The sequence below is a fragment of the Jaculus jaculus genome, chromosome 1, assembly GCF_020740685.1.
Source record: "Jaculus jaculus isolate mJacJac1 chromosome 1, mJacJac1.mat.Y.cur, whole genome shotgun sequence".
Classification (NCBI taxonomy): domain Eukaryota; kingdom Metazoa; phylum Chordata; class Mammalia; order Rodentia; family Dipodidae; genus Jaculus; species Jaculus jaculus.
In genome coordinates, this window is record NC_059102.1 from 151,157,607 (window position 1) to 151,174,741 (window position 17,135).

General features: G+C 51.4%; 1 protein-coding gene across 1 annotated transcript; it reads right to left on the minus strand.

Annotated features, from left to right (window-relative positions):
• Positions 1-234: 234 nt before the first annotated feature.
• On the minus strand, positions 235-3,752 carry LOC101607802 (trichosurin-like). The gene is made up of 5 exons (XM_004653862.3): positions 3,651-3,752; positions 2,929-3,065; positions 2,612-2,685; positions 584-691; positions 235-392 (listed from the first exon to the last, which is right to left on the minus strand). The coding sequence occupies exons 1-5, from the start codon at positions 3,747-3,749 to the stop codon at positions 235-237; spliced, it is 576 nt and encodes a 191-aa protein (XP_004653919.1). The 5' UTR covers positions 3,750-3,752.
• Between the last annotated feature and the right edge of the window lie 13,383 nt (positions 3,753-17,135).

Below are 17,135 nucleotides of genomic sequence, written 5' to 3' on the forward strand. Positions count from 1 at the left end.
AGAGACACCCACATGTCTACTCACCTAGGACTCCGAAGAAGTGCATCTTGCTGTGGACCAAAGAGGAGATGGAAATCATCCCCCAAAGTCCCTCTCCCACCTCCCCTCTCCTCTTCTCTAGATCAACCCCAGCTCTGTGCAACCCCAGACGCCCCCGCCCCTGCATCCCACCGGGCCAGCCCTCGGGGTTGTGGTCTTTGGGGTGGGTTTCCTGAAGGGCTGTGGTCGTCACAGTCATTGTGGCTTGGGTCCCAGTGAGGAGAAGCAAGGCTGTAGGAAGGGCAGCTTACGATACTCCAAGAGGTCCACAATGTTGCCCTGCTCGATGCCTCTTCTGGAGGTGTGCTTCCTGTAGGCCTCCAGCCCATGCTTGCCAGCGGACAGAGACCTGCCTGCAGCACCAGGGTTGAACACAAAAACTCCTTGCTCTGCTCAGCTGGAGGCCAGAGAGGAGGGTACCTGGGGCGGGCTGTGGGAAGGGGGGGCTCCAGACCTCGGCACCCTCCCCACCCACCTCTCTAGCTCCAGGTCCCAGATCCCAACTCTCCTGGCAAGCCTGACAATGAGAGGGAACCACACCTACCATGGAGCTCAGCCACAATGAGGGTGCCTCTGTCGTTCTGGTTTTCCAAGTCCATGATGGTGACATCATTAGTGACAAGCACAAATGTCAGATAATTTTTGCCTTGGTCTATGACAGAAAATGGAACAACCACACAGCTTGCTAGGGTCCAGGTGCCTCCCCAGCCATCACACCCCAATGCCAACTTCCCATGGCTCAGCCTGCTCTGGTCAGCACAGCCCAGGGATGCCAACCAAGTAATCCTACGTGGTGCCTCTACTCATGTCTGCTGCTCTATCATTTCCCCCCTCATATCTGTCTCTATTTCTGTTTTATTTGTGTGTGTTGTGTGTGTGTGTGTGTGTTGTGTATGCACATGTGTGTGCCCTTGCTAACCCCGCACACTAGCCTGGGGTAAGGGTCTGCAGTGGCTGGAGTGGCATGTCTGATGTCCACTCCATCATCCTTCTGCCTGGTCTTGTTTTTGAACCTGAGTCTCCTTTGACTGTTTCTGGAGCTCATGGGGCTCTGTTGATTCTCGGATCTCTGCTCCCTTTTGGGACTGGGGTTACAGGCAAGTGTGGCCGTGGCCGCCCATTTTACGTGGGGTCTGGAGATTTGAACTCAGGCAGTCTCCGCCCCCTCAGACTGGCAGGAAACGCACCTAACTGCTGAGCCGTCTTTCCAGTCCTGTCTCTTTATCTTTGTCTGTCTCTGTCCCTCTGTCTGGGTCTCTGTCTGGATGAGAAGGAGGGGAGGGCATGTCCAGAGAGGAGGAAGGGCTAATGGACTCCCAATGATCACCCTGCCATCTGCACAGTGCTCTTTCCCTCTTTAAAGCTTTGCCTGGACTCTGTCCCCTAGCCTCCAAACACCGCCTTACAGATGCTCCATTAGGCTGGCCAATCTCCATCCCCAAAGGGACATCTTACACAGTGCCCCAGAACCACAGCCAGGCAAGGACACCTCAGCTTTGCTTCTCACGCCCAGCGACTCTCCGCTGCCACTGCTTTGAGGGTGCATCAGCCCCATGTTAGGGAGGGAGCCCTGGGTCAGTCTGGGACCATTTCTCTTTGATTTAGAATTTCTGACGGCATGGCTGCCAGGTGTGTGCGGTCACCTTCCCCTTCCTGCCCTCTATTAGCTCTTCTGGAACCTTCCTGCACAGTCATATTTGTGCTGACATTGCTCATGGCATCCCTGCCTGAGCCACCCTGTACCCGAGGGAGGAAGCAGAGGCCCTTTTTTTTTTGCATTGCATGTGTATGTATTGTGTGTGAAATGCATGTGTGTGTGTTCATGTGTGGAGGAGAGGCTCTTGTATGTGTGTGCACATACATGTAGAGGCCAGAGGTTGGCGTTTGGTGTCTCCCTTAGTTGTTTACAACTTACTTTTTATCTTTTAAATTTTTTATAAGAAAGAAAGTGCCAGGCGTGGTGGCACACGCCTTTAATCCCAGCACTCAGGAGGCAGAGGTAGGAGGATCGCTGAGAGTTCGAGGCCACCCTGAGACTACATAGTGAATTCCAGATCAGCCTGAGCTAGAGTGAGACCCTACCTCAAAAAATTTTTTTAAAAAAGACAGTCTGATTTGGAAAGAAAGGGCGAGAGAGAAAGAGGAGAGAGAGAGAGAATTGGTATGTCAGAGCCTCTAGCCACTACAATCGAACTCCAGATGTGTGCACCACCTTGTGAGCATGCATCACCTTGTGCGTCTGGCTTACATGGGTTCTGGGGAGTCAAACATGGGTCCTCAGGCTTTGCCGGCAAGTACCTTAACTGCTAAGCCATCTCCCTAGCCCCCAACTTATTTTTGAGACAGGGTCTCTCTCTGGACCCAGAACTCAGCACTTCAGCTAGACAAGCCGGCCAGCACGTCCCAGAGACCCCCTTGCCTCCTGCTCCCCAGTGCTAGGCTTGCCGGCTCACAGCACCACGCCCATTACTCTACAGGGTGCTGAGGAGCCTAAACTCAGGTCCTTGTGTGTGTGACAGTCACTTTACTCACTGAGCCATCTTCCCAGCCCAGCAGTGGTCACTTCACTCACACTCGAAGGTGAAACGGCCGGGACTGCCAGTCTTCTCGGCAATGTAGTATTCCTTCACACACTTTCCATCCTTCCTAAGAGAAAGCCAACCTTTTGTGTCATGGCCACCGGAGCTGGGTCCTATAGGGACATCTGGCTCACCCAGGTGGCACTCGGAAGACACCCGCCCTCCAGGGAGCAGCCTAGAGTGCCAGGGTCGTGAAGGCCCTCTGCAGGGTCTGAGCCCTGAATAGCTGGGAAGAGAGAGGGCGGCTGGCTTGGCCACAGAGAGCCTGAACAGAGGCCCTGGCTTGCCGGAGAAGCCACCGAGTGTCTACCTGTGGAAGTAAGTGACGTTTAGGTCGCCATTCTGCAGGAGCGTGATGCCTGTCATGAAGCACAGGTAGGCACCGCCTTCCTCAATGACAGTCTTGTCCGTGGCGCCGAGCTTGATGGTGTGCCAGGGCCCTTCCACCTGCACAGTGAGGCCCCCTTCTGACCACGGTGGCACTGGGAAGCCATCTCCCTCAACCCTAGGTCGCACAAGGAGGGGGGCCAGAAGTGCCTAGCAGAGGTGTAGGCTGTGGACGCCATTGCATCTCTCACCGCAGGGCCCTTGGAAGCTGCTGACACTGGCCAGGTGGGCCAGCGGGGTGCACACATTGGCCATGGGCAATGCTGATGGAAGGGCGATGGGAGCCTGCTCCCGAGACGCCCTGAGCAGAGGGCAGTCTCCTCGACCACATGGGGACCGTGTGAGCTCCGTGTGATCAGACACATGGTAGGAGGCCTGGCCACCCTGCTCCTCCTGGTTAGCCCCCCCCACCCCCCGTGCCCAGCTTCTTTGTGGTTTCTGGCTGCATCTGGTGGGACTCCCCAGGGTCACTCTGAGGTGACCTGGAAGAGTGTCCCTGAGCTCCCGGCCTCAGGAAAGTTGTCATACACCCCTGTCCCCATGCTACGAGATGCTGTGAGATCATTGAGCTACAAGACCCTGGGAGAAACCTTTGGGACAAGGATGCCCTCGGTGCCATAGCCCCCAAGGCCCCAGGAGTGTCACCTGCTCGGGATGGAAGCCTGGCTGCGCAGGCACCTGGCTTTCATCTTGCAGGGCCCAGGCCAGGCCCAACAACGCACTGAGAAACAACAGCAGCTTCATCGCTCTGGCTGGCTTCTCAGGAAACACTGTCTGACACGCTGGGCCCACAGAGGACCCAGTGAGCTGCATATATATTGCTCGGAGCCAGGGAGGCCCAAGGAAGATAGCTGTCATGGCCTGTCCCTCTACCCAGGTGTCACGGACCAGAGCCAATGTTTACACATCAGTGGGGCCCAGGAAGGGCTATTGCTCCAGGGCAGTGGTTGCTGCTTGTATTGAAAAGGTCAGGGTGGAGCCAGGACTGGACTGCCCTTGGGCCTTGGCTTCTGAACTGAGAGGCCTTTGTGGACGGGCCTGGCGTGGCAGCTCACTGAGCCAGCAAGGATTCCAAGGGCCAAATCTTGATATGCTCTTCAGAAGTGAGACCACGGTTTCCCCAGTCTCTCAAGGGGGGTTCCATCCCAGAGCTGAGCCATCACCACACATAAGGCTTGCACTTCTCTCCTCCATAGGGTTTTGGCCCCTGGCTCTTAGCCCCCAGCTAGAGTAACTTGCATTATTTTGGGGCCCCTGGGAGAGCTGGGCCTCTAGGTCACTCTGCAACATGGTGGCTGGATATAGAGTTGGCTCTGTTCTCTTAAAGGGGATAGATTTTTATGACCACTCTGCTCCCAACCTCAAGCTATAGCCCAGCTTCCCATGCCAGGAGTTCCAAGCTCTATTAGGCCCCGAGAGGAAGCAGAGGCCAGGAATCTAGACATGGGCAGTTTTGAACCACAGAGAGATGACCCTGCAAGGGCAATACTCTGAGCCTTCATCAGGTGCTCATAGGATTCCCTTATGGCACAGGCTATCCTGCCCCAGGCCCAGCATTGGAACAGAAGCCAAGATGCTCAGCCTGCGAGACTAAAGGATTATGGCTCCAAAGAGCAAAGAGGCAAGCACAGGTGGAAAATGTACTCAAGGAAGGATTCAAGGCCATTCTAGGGACCACAGAGGGGTCCTGGTTCTCAGTCTTCAGATCATGGGATGATGGAAAAATCAGAAATCAGGGGCATTTTGGGAGACCCCAGTGGAAGACCCACCGTGCCCCATGATGTTGCCTAGGTGTCCCAGCTGGGCTTCTGACTCTTCAGGAAGCAGGGACAGAGGAGCCACCGCAGCTGCTCATGTCACGGGATCTGTGTGTGTGTGTGTGCACGCGTGCACATGCATGTATGTATGTATGACAGTGAATGGTTGTATGTTCAAGTACACATGTATATGTGCTTGGTGTGTGAACCTGTGAGCCACACACTTGTACCTGTGAGTGTGCGTGCACGTCAGAGTGAGCATGTATATGTCTGAGTGTCCGTGTGTGCACACATATATGCAAAAGCAGTTCTGCTTGGTGAGTGAGTTCACATGTGTGCATTGGCCTGCCTCTGTACATAGGAGGAGACTCACGACTCTTGGGATGTCGTGGAAACATCCACAGTCACATTGGGAAGCCACGCACTTGTTCCCAGAAACGTCCTGCGTAGCCTCCCCCTGGGCCTAGCAGAGCTGCTGCTGGGAACAGCATGGGCTCCAGGTACGCAATAGAAGCCTCCGGACTGAGTCTCCTCCCACGAGGAGATGCACAGAGCTGGCACGATGGCACAATTGTCATGAAGGACCAACGTGACACATGCTACTCCTCAAACCCCAGACAACAGTAAGAGGTTTCTCAATAGGAAGGCTGGAGGAGGGACCACATGCATCTGTGGGGGTGAATGAATACAGAACGCCCCAGAGCTGGCCAAGAAACACCGTAATAGGTAGCACCTATCACAACCCCAACCTGAGCACCATCATGCCCCTGGCACAGGTCGGGTACCCGTGAGATTGTGGCCGGTGAGGTACGTGGAGCCTTCAGGAACTTGCAGCTCACTCGTGAGAGGGAAGGATGTGGCATGCAGCCTCATGGGACAGGCTGAGCTACACCCACCACAAACCTCTGCGAGGGGTTGAGGTGAGGAGAAGGGCCTACAAAACAGTATTCTGGAAGGATCAATATATGCAAGGCCCACTGCTGGAGAGGGTCCCCAAGGCAGGAAGTGAGGCAGGGAGAAGGTGGCTGACACTCTGTGAGCTTGCAGAGGCAGGTGGAGCCAGGTCTCAAGCTCAGTCAAACAGTAAAAATGTGGGTTTCATCTATGGGTGATGGGAGCTGAAGACAAGGGCAGGCCTTTGGCTGTGAGGTGCCTGGGTTGTGTAAATTTAAGGTAAAGGGGGCCTGGAGCCTGCCCCTGGGCATCCCCAGACCCTTGCTTCAGGCTAGTCCTACTTCTCCTTGGCATACCTGCTAGCTAGGCTGGAAGTGGCCCAGTGAGACCTGCTACAGTCACCTCCTTGGGCCAGGAGGAGGCCACATGTAACACTGAAAACAACCAGCCAGACATCAGACCATCTCCTCCACTCCAAGCAACCCCACAGGGGATAGGAGGGTAGAGGGGGAAGCAGGATCTGGGCAGCTGGACTTTGTTCCATCATCCAGGAGCAGGTCCCAAAGGCCCCAAGATCACCTTCCCCTGCCCCCATCCTTGTCCCCGCCACGCCACCCAGGGCTGGAAGGTGGGAGCTGTGGGACTCAGGGGAACATCATAGCTCCTGAGAGTCCCAGCAGCATCCAAGCCTGGCCAGTGGGGAGTAGACAGAGGCCCTGGAAGAGGGAGGCCTATCCCAGAGCTGCAGAAAAATGTACAAAGGGAGGGAATGGCTACTGGAGCAGGGAGCATGCTGAGGATCCATCAGTGAGCTCTGGACGGCACATCCAGGCTTAAGCTGGCAGCCAGGCTGGATTCAGGATCCAGGGAGAGATAGAGACTTCCATCCAGGAGCCAAAGCACACACAGTGGCTCTTTTCCTCCCTCAGTCCATCTGTCCTTGCCACATAAGACAGCAAGATGCTCTAGGCCTGTTCAAACCACAATATGAGCCACTTTCTCCTGCGGCTACCTGGGAATGTTCTAGTTAGTCTGTCAGCTGGTCATTGCACCCACCGTGTGTGTGAGGATGAAGTTGCTACCTGCACCCTACCATGGAAGGCACCAGAAGCGCCTCTTAGCTTCCCACGCGCAGGAGCAAAGTAACTCCTCCAATGGCCCTGGGGGTGGGCTCTAGGGCTCAGGGAGAGTCCCCATTGTACCTCAGACAACTTGCTCTGTCTAAGGTTCCTGGGCTTGGACACTTGTCCCAAGGCAAGTGCAGCAGAAACACCCATTGTGAGCTCCTGTCAGTCTTTCTTTTTTTCAATTTTTATTAACATCTTCCATGATTATAAAAAATATCCCATGGCAATACCCTCCCTCCCCCCACTTTCCCCTTTGACATTCCATTCTCCATCATATCCCTTCCCCATCTCAATCAGTCTCTCTTTTATTTTGATGCTATGATCTTTTCCTCCTCTTAACCTCACTGAGCTGGTCTCCTGTGTGGCACTCACGTGATCATCAGTATGCTTGCATCCGTGGGTGTCTTAGTGAACCCCACAGCAGCAGACTCGGTGACACCCAGGTCCAGTCTGGAAGCATGTGATTCAATTCCTGGGGCTCATAGGATGGAGAGCATGCGTTCACACAGACCTGCTGAGTGCCTCCAGATGTGGATTTGGACCACAGAAAAATTCACCTGCAATGGTGTGTGTGATCCTGCCTGGGGGCTTCTGGGTCTGACCCCAAATCATAGTCTCACCAGGCCTCCTGCTGACATCACTGATGCTTCTTTTTTAACTTTTAAAATATATTTTATTGATCTATTTAGTTGAGAGAGAGAGAGGGAGAAAATGGGAGCACCAGGGCCTCCAGCCACTGCAAATGAACTTTAGACACATGCGCCCCCTTGTGCACCTGGCTTACATGGGTCCTGGGGAATTGAACTGGGGATTCTTTGGCTTTGCCAGCAAACACGTTAACCATTCAGCCATCCCTCTGGCCCACTGCTGCTTCTTACAAGAAGGTTTGGGCTCCACATACCAAGAGGGATGTGAGGGACAGTGGTTGTTCAAGAGATGGCTAAGATGTGCCACCACACCTGGATAATTTCATTTTTTAAAAAAAGAACTGAAAAAAATATAAGAATAGTTTTTTAAACTAAGGAAAAGGGTTGGGGAAAGGTTAAGGCACTTGCTGGAAAATCCAAAGAATCCAGTTTCAGTTCCCCAGTGCCCACATAAAAAAAAAAAAAAAAAGCCAGATGCACAAGGTGGAGCATGCATCTGGAGTTCATTTGCAGTGGCTGGAGGTCCTGGATTGCCCATTATCTCTCTATATATATCTTCCTCTTCCTCTTTCTCTCAAATAAAATACATATACATAAAAAAAAAGAGATGGCCAAGGCCTAATCCTAACTTAGAGATAAGCCTCTGTGTTTGAGTTAAATCCTTTACAATAATAAATTTCAGGCACATTGTTTATGGGCTTGGCTGACAATACACCCCTGTGCTCAGCACTGGCATTTCCACTTCCCTGTGGATCCTGGACAGCTTTCAGTGACTCACCCTTATTCCCTCCTCCATAGGGACTGACAAGGGAGGGAAAGGAGCCCTCCACTTCTGAAACCAAAGTGGAAAATTTTAATAAAACTATTCTCACAGGTTTGTGGTTTTAATTCATGTTTCCTAATTGTCCTTGATTTCACTTATTTGGTGAAGTACCTATTCAAATATCTTGTCCTTGTTAGAATAAGACTTTATGTTTATTTTTACTTTTGTTTTTTTGAGGTAGTGACTCACTCTAGCCCAAGCTGACCTGGAATTCACTATGTAGTCTCAGGCTGGCCTCAAACTCATGGTGATCCTCCTACTTCTGCCTCCTGAGTACTGGGATTAACGGTGTGCACCACCACACCCAGCTAAGACTTATTTTAAGGTAACTTTAAGAGTTGGAGAAGAGGGGACTGGGTTGATGGCTCAGTGTGCAAAGTGTTGACCTTGCAACCACGGTGCCTTGAGTTCAATCCCAAAACCCACGTAAAAATGCTGAGCAGGCAGCACTGAAACATCTCTATCACACTTTCCATGGCTCAGGGGCCATTGTAGAAGAGGTGCCAGAAAGAATGTAAGAGCCTAAGGAAGGGCAGGACTCCTTACAAAGTGCTCCTCCAGACATAAAATGGCCTGGATATCCATGACCTCACAGTGCCTGACACTACCTACACAAGACCATCATAAGAGTAGGAAAAGATCATGACATCAAAATAAAAGAGAGACCGATTGAGGGGGGGGAGGGGATATGATGGAGAATGGAGTTTCAAAGGGGCAAGTGGAGGAGGGGGATGTGTTTGTAATCCCAGTATTGAGGAAGTGGAGACAGTTGGATCTCTGGGGCTCACTGGTCAACCAGTCTAGTCTACTTGGTGAGTTCCAGGTTAATGAGAGATACTGTCTCAAAAAAAAAAAAAAAGGAAATAGTGCCTAAGGAATGACATCCAAGGTTGTCCTCAAGCTTGCACACACACAGTTGTGTACCCAGGAACACGCACAAACACACATGTACATACACATTCGCATGCACACACACACACAAAGAATCAGAGGATTGTAAACAGCACAGAGCCCGTTGTGTCCTTCCTGCAGGGTTCACACTGTACAGGAACACAATGCAGAAACCCCATCACCAACAGTCACTTGTGACTAGCTGGAAGCCTGTTCATTTCCTATTCCAAGGTCTAACCCTGCATTAGAGTTTTCTAGCACATTTACCTGCCTGGGTCTCCTCCATCTGGGACATGATCAATCTGTGTCTTTTCGCATCTTTAGATTTTAAATTAGAGATTTATTTTAAGCAAATTGTAGATGCAGCTAGAAGAAAAAGGCATTTGATAAAATCCGGCATCCTTTCATAGAGACCTGAAAAAACTAGCAAGAGAAGGGACACGCCTCAACACAGTAAAGGTTACATACAAAAAATTGATAGCAAGCATGTGTACTAAAACCAGGAGCGAGGCAAGGGTATTCCTTTCTCCTCTTATTCAGTACAGCCCTTGAAGTACAGAAGGAGCCTGGCACTCTAAGGGGCAAGCGTGAAGCCTGGGGCCTCTAGGTGGCGCTCTGCACACGAAGACGTCTCATCAGGTGCAGTTACCCTTCAGAAACATTTTCTGTTAGGAAAACCACACTGGCCTCCCTCCAGGCCAAACAGGCCACAAGGCAGGAAGGAGGGTCTATCAGTTCCTGGTCTGACTGATCTAGGGGAGCTGGAAGGAAAGCCCGGAGAGGGACCCCCACATACTGATGTTTTGTGTGAGGTGTGAGCTGGGGCTTGGCAAACGAAATGAAGCCAGATTAGCCAGCTGCCATTCTTCGTGGGAGAAATCGCTTTTATTAAGTCCGTTGAGTGGATCCCTGAGGACAGTCACAAGGCCTCAGCTGAAACAGGCTCTGCAGAGTTCAGAGTCCCGCCTGGAGGCCCCAAGGGTGGTGGGCTCCGGGCTCCAGCTTCCCGCAGAGTTTCTTCTGTGAACGGGGACTCTCTGGACAGCTCACAGGCCTCTGCGGACCCAGAAGCAGACAAAAGGCTGGGAGAGCTGTAGTCACCTTCTCACAGGGAAATCGTGGGTAAGGGGAGGAGAAATAGGAAACCCAACTATGGGAGTGAACTATGGGGGTGATCTAGGGAAGAACTACGGTAATGTTTCTTAGGGACCTGATCAATAACTTCTGAAAATACTGCTGTGAGATGCTTTTTCTGCTAAGTTCCTGACTTGTAACTTGCTTTGAAGTTAATCTTTTTTTCTTTTTCTTTTTATTGACAACTTCCATAATTGTAGACATAATCCACGGTAATTCTCTCCCCCCACCACTTTCCCCTTTGAACCTCCACTCTCCATCATATCTCCTCCCCCTCTCAATCAGCCTCTTTTGTATTTTGATGTCATCATCTTTTCCTCCTATTATGATGGTCTTGTGTAGGTAGTGTCAGGCACTGTGAGGTCATGGATATCCAGGCCATTAATCTTAAAATCATGTAATCAACCTGCTTAAAAGCAATGAGACTAGGTCTCCTCGGCCTTGGTTTACATTTGGCCTGAACAGCACAGATGACCAGTATCGACAAGCAATGTTTACAGAGGCTGACTGACCTCAAGCCATGTGCCTTGTCACACTTCCTCCATGACTGGCTGTACTCCTGAGCCAGGACAGTGCTTGCATGGGTGCGGTGTGCTGGTGTGTGGAAGACAACACACGTTACAAGTAACAAATTACCCACAGAACTGTTAAAAGCAACAGGTGGGCTTAGTGTTATCACATGAATGGTGCGTGTGGGTGTCTGTGTGTGTCTGTGTCTGTGTGTGTTCTGGATCAGCAGTCTAACAGGTCATACCCCTAAATCCCTTCCTGTAACAGATGTCTAAACATTCCTTGCCTCAAGGGATGGAGAGATGGCTTAGTGGTTAAGGTGTTTACTGGCAAAGCCATAGGACCCAAGTTCGATTCCCCAGTACCCCCGTAAAGCTGGATGCACACGGTGGCACATGTGCCTGGAGTTAGTTTGCAGTGGCTAGAGGCCCTGGCATGCCCATTCTTTCTCTCTCTCTCCCCTTCTTTCTCTCTTTCTCATAAGTAAACAAACAAATAGGTAAATAAGTAAAACATTTGAGCTGGAGAGATGGCTTAGCAGTTAAGGTGATCACCTTCAAAGTCTAAGGACCCAGGTTCAATTCCCCAGTACCCACATAAACCAAATGCACTAGGGGGCACACACATCTGGAGTTCGTTTGCAGTGGCTAGAGGCCCTGGCATGCTCATTCTCTCTCCCTCTTTCTCTCTCTCAAATAAATTAAAAAAAAAAAATTTAAATAAAAGGTACTTTGTTGGCTGGAGAGATGGCTTGGCAGTTAAGACACTTGCCTGCAAAGCCAAAGGATCCGGTTCAATTCCCCAGGACCCACATAAGCCAGATGCACAAGATGGCTCATGCATCTGGAGTTCACTTACAGTGGCTGAAGACCCTGGAGCACCCATGCTCGCTCACTCTCTCTCCCTCCATCTCTCAAATAAATAAATAAAAATTTTAAAAATTTTAAAAGTACCTTGCCTCTCAGCCATTGGTTGTCTGTCATTAGCCCATGCAATGCTCAACTTGTTCATGTATTATTATCATTATTATTTGCTGTTCAATAAAAATGTCAATGACAGCCTGTAAGTGGAAACTCTAGCTGCAGAAAAATCAGAGCAGCAGACAGCAGAAACACAGCGTGCACTGTTGGTTTAAATGACTCCAAGGGTCAGTTTTCCTTCCTCCAGGCTCTGCTCTAAAAAGCAGCTGGCCTTCTCCTGGTAAACAAATCCAAGAGTCACTTTCTACCATTCAAGGGCAGTGTCCCAGTTGGCAGAAATCCATTCTCATTACCAATGTGGGGAGGGTTGATGACTTCTGTTCTGTTCAGTCCTTTGTTTTCCACAAACTCATCAAAAAGCCAAAGGGCGTCTGCGTTGTCATCCAGGATGCGACCTGCAGGCCAATGAGATGAGGGCGGGAGGGAGAACTGAGAGTCCCTGGTCCATTCAGGGGTGGGGCGGGGGGGTCCTCACTCTAGATCAGACTGACAGACTATGAGGCAGGAAGGAGGCTTTCACTGTCGGTGGCCGATCTAGTCAGAGGACGGGACCCACCTCACACCACACTAGTATCTGTCTCTCACATCTGTAGCCCTGTCTTCCCAGGGTGGGGTCTTCAGCAGCTGGGCCCATGACAGAGTGAAACAGAAGGGTCAGAATTACACGACAGCAATGTAGGGGTTGCCATGGGAACTCGGGAGAAACACCATGGAGAAGGGAGGCGGCAGGCCCTGGAGGGAGGTGCCCACGTGGCAGACTGGAAGAGGAAGAAAGCAGATGCTGATCTGGGGCGGCATGGGCGATGGTGTTGGGTGAGGCCAAGGGGGAGACAGAGCAGGGTGAAGAAGGAGGGGAGATGTAGGGCGGATGGCAGGGGCCACTGTGGATGTGAGCGGAGGAGAGGGTCACACTTGAGCACACATGTGCACACTCAGACTCATGAACCACCAACATACGCTTGCACACACATGCATGAGCAGCCCCGCAACGCTCCCAGCAGTGTACCAAACAGCATCATCATCATCATATTCCGGTTATCCATCTTGTCTTCAAAGTAGGCAATACCGTAGGTCCGAGGTGTGATCAGCCAAATGTATATCAGGTGCTTCCACCCTGCAACAACGCGGGTTAGTGACAGATTGGGATCTGTGACATCTGGGCCGGGCGCCACCATGACTGGTAGAGGTTGGGCAGAATGTGGGGGGGGGGGGACCCAGGATCCGGGAGACAGAGAAAGGAGAATCTTGGAAGTGCGGAACCTGAAAAGCACGTGACCAGCTGGGGTGCTGGGGGCGTGGTGGTTTGAATGGAAGCCCTCCCCCAATGTACTTAGGAGTTTATTAAAGCTTGTCATTGAAACTGCAGCCCCAGATTTCTGGCTGGAGGAAGTGTCACTGGGAGGTTCCTGGGGTGGGTCTGGAATTTCCAGCGTAAGTTATGCAAATTGCTCGAGCTTTGTCTGGAGTTCTGCCATTAGAGGGTCCCTGGGGTGTACTTTCTTGCTTGTGGTGCTCTTGGTGGCTTTTCTCTCTCTGCTTGGACCTATGAAAGGGGAGCCTGCTTCTTCCAACCCCTCAATCTGAAAGCTTCAATAAGACCCTTTCCTCCCATGACTGTGCCTGGTTTGGAAGTTCACGTCAGCACCTGAAGCTGACTGCGACAGCGCACTTAGCACTAGATGTCAGAAACCGTCTCCCCAGAGTGGAAGCTGAGGCTCTCTGGGGACGGCAGGAGTTGGCTCTCCATAGAAAAGTTCAGTCAGATTCCCACTTAGATTGATAATGTTGCAGGTTCCCCGGGTGCCTGGAGGTCCCACTGGCCACTTACAGGTACTGTAGATCCCAGGCAGAAACTGAGTAAAGGGTAGTTTAAATAGTTGACATCCACTTGGCTTCCTGAAAGGCAGAAGCAGCCTTGGATCCCATTTCTGGTAACAGGTGCACCCCAGGTTCCAGGGACTGAGCTGGGACTTCTTTATAAAAGGCACCCCCTAGGGCTGGAGAGATGGCTTAGCGGTTAAGCACTTGCCTGTGAAGCCTAAGGACCCCAGTTCGAGGCTCAGATCCCCAGGTCCCACGTGAGCCAGATGCACAAGGGGGCGCACGCGTCTGGAGTTCGTTTGCAGAGGCTGGAAGCCCTGGCGCACCCATTCTCTCTCTCTCCCTCTATCTGTCTTTCTCTCTGTGTGTGTCGCTCTCAAATAAATAAATAAATAATTTAAAAATAAAATAAAATAAAATAAAATAATAATTCTCTAAAAACCCTAATTCTCTGGATGCCCACTTGTATCTCCTGAGACTAGGACATTCCTCCCTCCTTGGCTCCTTCAGCCCTGTCCTGAGACCTCAAGGACCCTGCCTGGATTCTCTTTTACTAAAACAAAAGGATTGCTTCGATCATACACAGCCCTGCCCCAGCTCTGCTCACACCTTCTGCTATGGTCTTCTAAGGACATGCGGATCCCCAGTCATCAAAATGAATGAGCACACTGCCGGAAGCTGGCCAGATGTGAAACCCCTTCCTCCCCCAAGACCTCAGTTTCTCAGACACGTGCTTGCAGGCCCAGGGTAGGTTCTGGTGAGACCTATCCCAATTACACCATCAGGTTTTTCCTAATTACACAAGGCTTGTCTCGCTGACAGTATCTAGCAGGATCCTGGCCAGGAATATGGCTGCCATGGAGGAATGTACCCACTGAGCCTCACCTCCTCTTCTGGTTGTAGCCCTGGATGGTAGGGGGTGATGGGACAGGATTGGCTACCATGTGCCTATTGGCCCACGTGACCTACAGACATGACACCTCCGATCCTTCTCCACCTCTACAGAAGCCCGTTCTGCTGGCCAGTTCCTATGTGTGGATCAGTTGAGCGCTTAAGCCTTGCCTTATACATTGAGCTTTTGCCAGGTGTGGAGAGACAAGGCATAGGATGCTTTCCTTGTCCCGGCACTTCGGCTCTCCATACGTGGCAGTGAGACATCCGTTGCCCTCACTATCCCCGCCATCTGCTGGAAGAACCACACCCATGTTGCTAGGAGACACAGAATCTGCCTCACGGGACTATGTCCACCTGTAGACCATGGGCCCCCAAGGAGGCTCGCATCCAGCAACCAGTTGGGAAACAGGGTGGTAAGGTATGGGGAGAGCGAGGCACTCACAGGATGTGCATCCTGAACTCTAGCTTCCCATTGTAGTTTATCTCGAAGCTGAAGGGAGGTAGGGGCTCACGCTGCTTTTTCCTGGGTAAGGGGATGGTTCCAGCCCAGCGATTTATATACCATGTTCCTAAAAGCTGGAGGGAGGGAGGATCATAATTAGTGCTGCACGGAGGAGAAGACAGAGACAAAGACTGAAGTGGAGGGAGTGAGGTTGCCAGGGAGAGCAGGGGGAAGGAAGAAAGGAAAGAGAAAGGGAAGGGCAAGTGGGGAAGAGCTGAGCGGAGGTGTGCCAAAATTGACAAATACCCGAGCAGATGACTGGGACCGGGAAAATGACTGGGAAGTTGTGGTTGGACCATAGGCAGAGATTAGACGGTGAGAGAAGTTCTGGGGGAAAACACAAGTGCCCAGAAAGGCAAGTTTTTGTTTTCACATGCAAATACAGATAGGCAGCAAGATGGTCCCAGCCATGCGACATTTCCATGTCATTGTCATTGGCAGAGGAGGCAGATGCCAGTGGGACATGCTCCGGGAAGCTTCCACAGAAACTGTAGCATCCACATCACCCTGAGGGGGGTTGGGATTCATGAGCCCAGAGGGAGGAGAACTGAAGATGTTTTGGAAACCCAGTCAGGATTGGACAGTCACTGAGCCAGGAACAGGCAAGGGGAAAGAACGCTATGAGAGGGAATATGTAGTGCACAGAGATGCTCATGTGACCTGAACTCTGTTACTTCAGTGTCGACAGGTGTCTTGTCATTCATTATTGACTTAATAATCACCTGTCTATCCATCCCCCCACCCTCCAGTAATCCACCTCTGCATGCATCCATGCTCTCGAATTCACCAATGCACTCTTCCATCTACCTAGCTGTCTATCGCCACTCCTATACATTTACCCTCCATCCATCTATCCATAAATTCATCCATCCAATTTGTACCTCTAACTCCCATTCTTTCACCCATCCGTCCTCCCTCCATCCCATCCATTCACTCTCTCCCACTCATCATCACTCAATCCTCCCGTCCATATACCAAGACGCCCACCCACCCATCTCGCTGTCCACACGCCCACTACACTAGTGAACAAGTCAAAATGGAGATCGCGGCTGGAGAGATGGCTTAGTGGTTAAAGGCATTTATGGCTTACAAAGGCAAAGATTCCTGGTTCGATTCTCCAGTACCCATGTAAGCCAGATGCACAAGGGGGCTCATGTATCTGGAGTTCATTTGCAGTGGCTGAAGACCCTGGAGCACCCATTCTCTCTCCCTCCCTCTTCCTCTCTCTCAAATAAATAAATAATATATTTTTTTAAAAAATGGAGATTGGAGCAGGGCATGGTGGTGCACTTCTTTAGTCCCAGCACTTGGGAGGCAGAGGTAGGAGGATCACTGTGAGTTCAAGGCCACCCTGAGACTACATAGTAAATTCCAGGCCAGCCTGAACTAGAGTGAGACCCTACCTCAAAAAACAAAAAGAAAAATGGAGATCAGGCTGGAGAGATGGCTTAGAGGTTAAGGTACTTACCTACAAAGCCAAAGGACCTCTGTTCAATTCCCCAGTACCCACGTAAGCCAGAGGCACAAGGTGGCACATGTACCTAGAGTTTGTTTGCAGTGGTTGGAAGCCCTGGTGTGCCCATTCTCTCTCTCTCTCTCTCAAATAAATAAATAAAAATAAAACATTTTTTAAATGGAGATCATGTTGATTATGCAGCCAGACCTGTACCTTCCCTGATGCCACCGGGAGTCCTGCTCCTCTGTCGGTCACTCGTGCGCACTCTTTCCTGTGAGAGCAAGTGCAGCTTCAACCTCTCGTACTGCCATCCTGGGGACTTGCATGCGTGGAAAGTGTGCAGGAGCCTCGTGCTGACCAGTTACCAGGACCTGGCCCCCCAGCATCGGTTTCAGCTTCATTCTTGGGGCTCCTGGGGTTTGCTTGCTTTTACCTCGGAGGTGTCTCATGGTGGAGGTAGGGAGTCCCTGGAGTCAGGGCATGAAGACGACACTAGGGCCTAAGGCACTTGTCTTTCAGGGCATGGGAGAGGGCATGGGAGAGGGCATGGGAGAGCCCAGAGCAGAAGCTCAAGTCCTTGGGTCTAAGTGGACCACAGTGTTGCCAACAGCTGCCCAACCCAGAGCAAGGCACAGGAATAGGGCACAGGAGGTGGGGAGTGTGGGAACCCAGGACCAGCAGTGCCCAATCCATG

Coding starts and splice junctions, on each gene's coding strand:
- LOC101607802 (XM_004653862.3), bottom strand. CDS start 3,749: ATGAAGCTGCTGTTGTTTCTCAGTGCGTTGTTGGGCCTGGCCTGGGCC. Junction 692..2,611: donor CGGCCGTTTCACCTTCGAGT/GTGAGTGAAGTG, acceptor TTTCTGTCATAG/ACCAAGGCAAAAATTATCTG. Junction 393..583: donor CATTGTGGCTGAGCTCCATG/GTAGGTGTGGTT, acceptor CTGGTGCTGCAG/GCAGGTCTCTGTCCGCTGGC.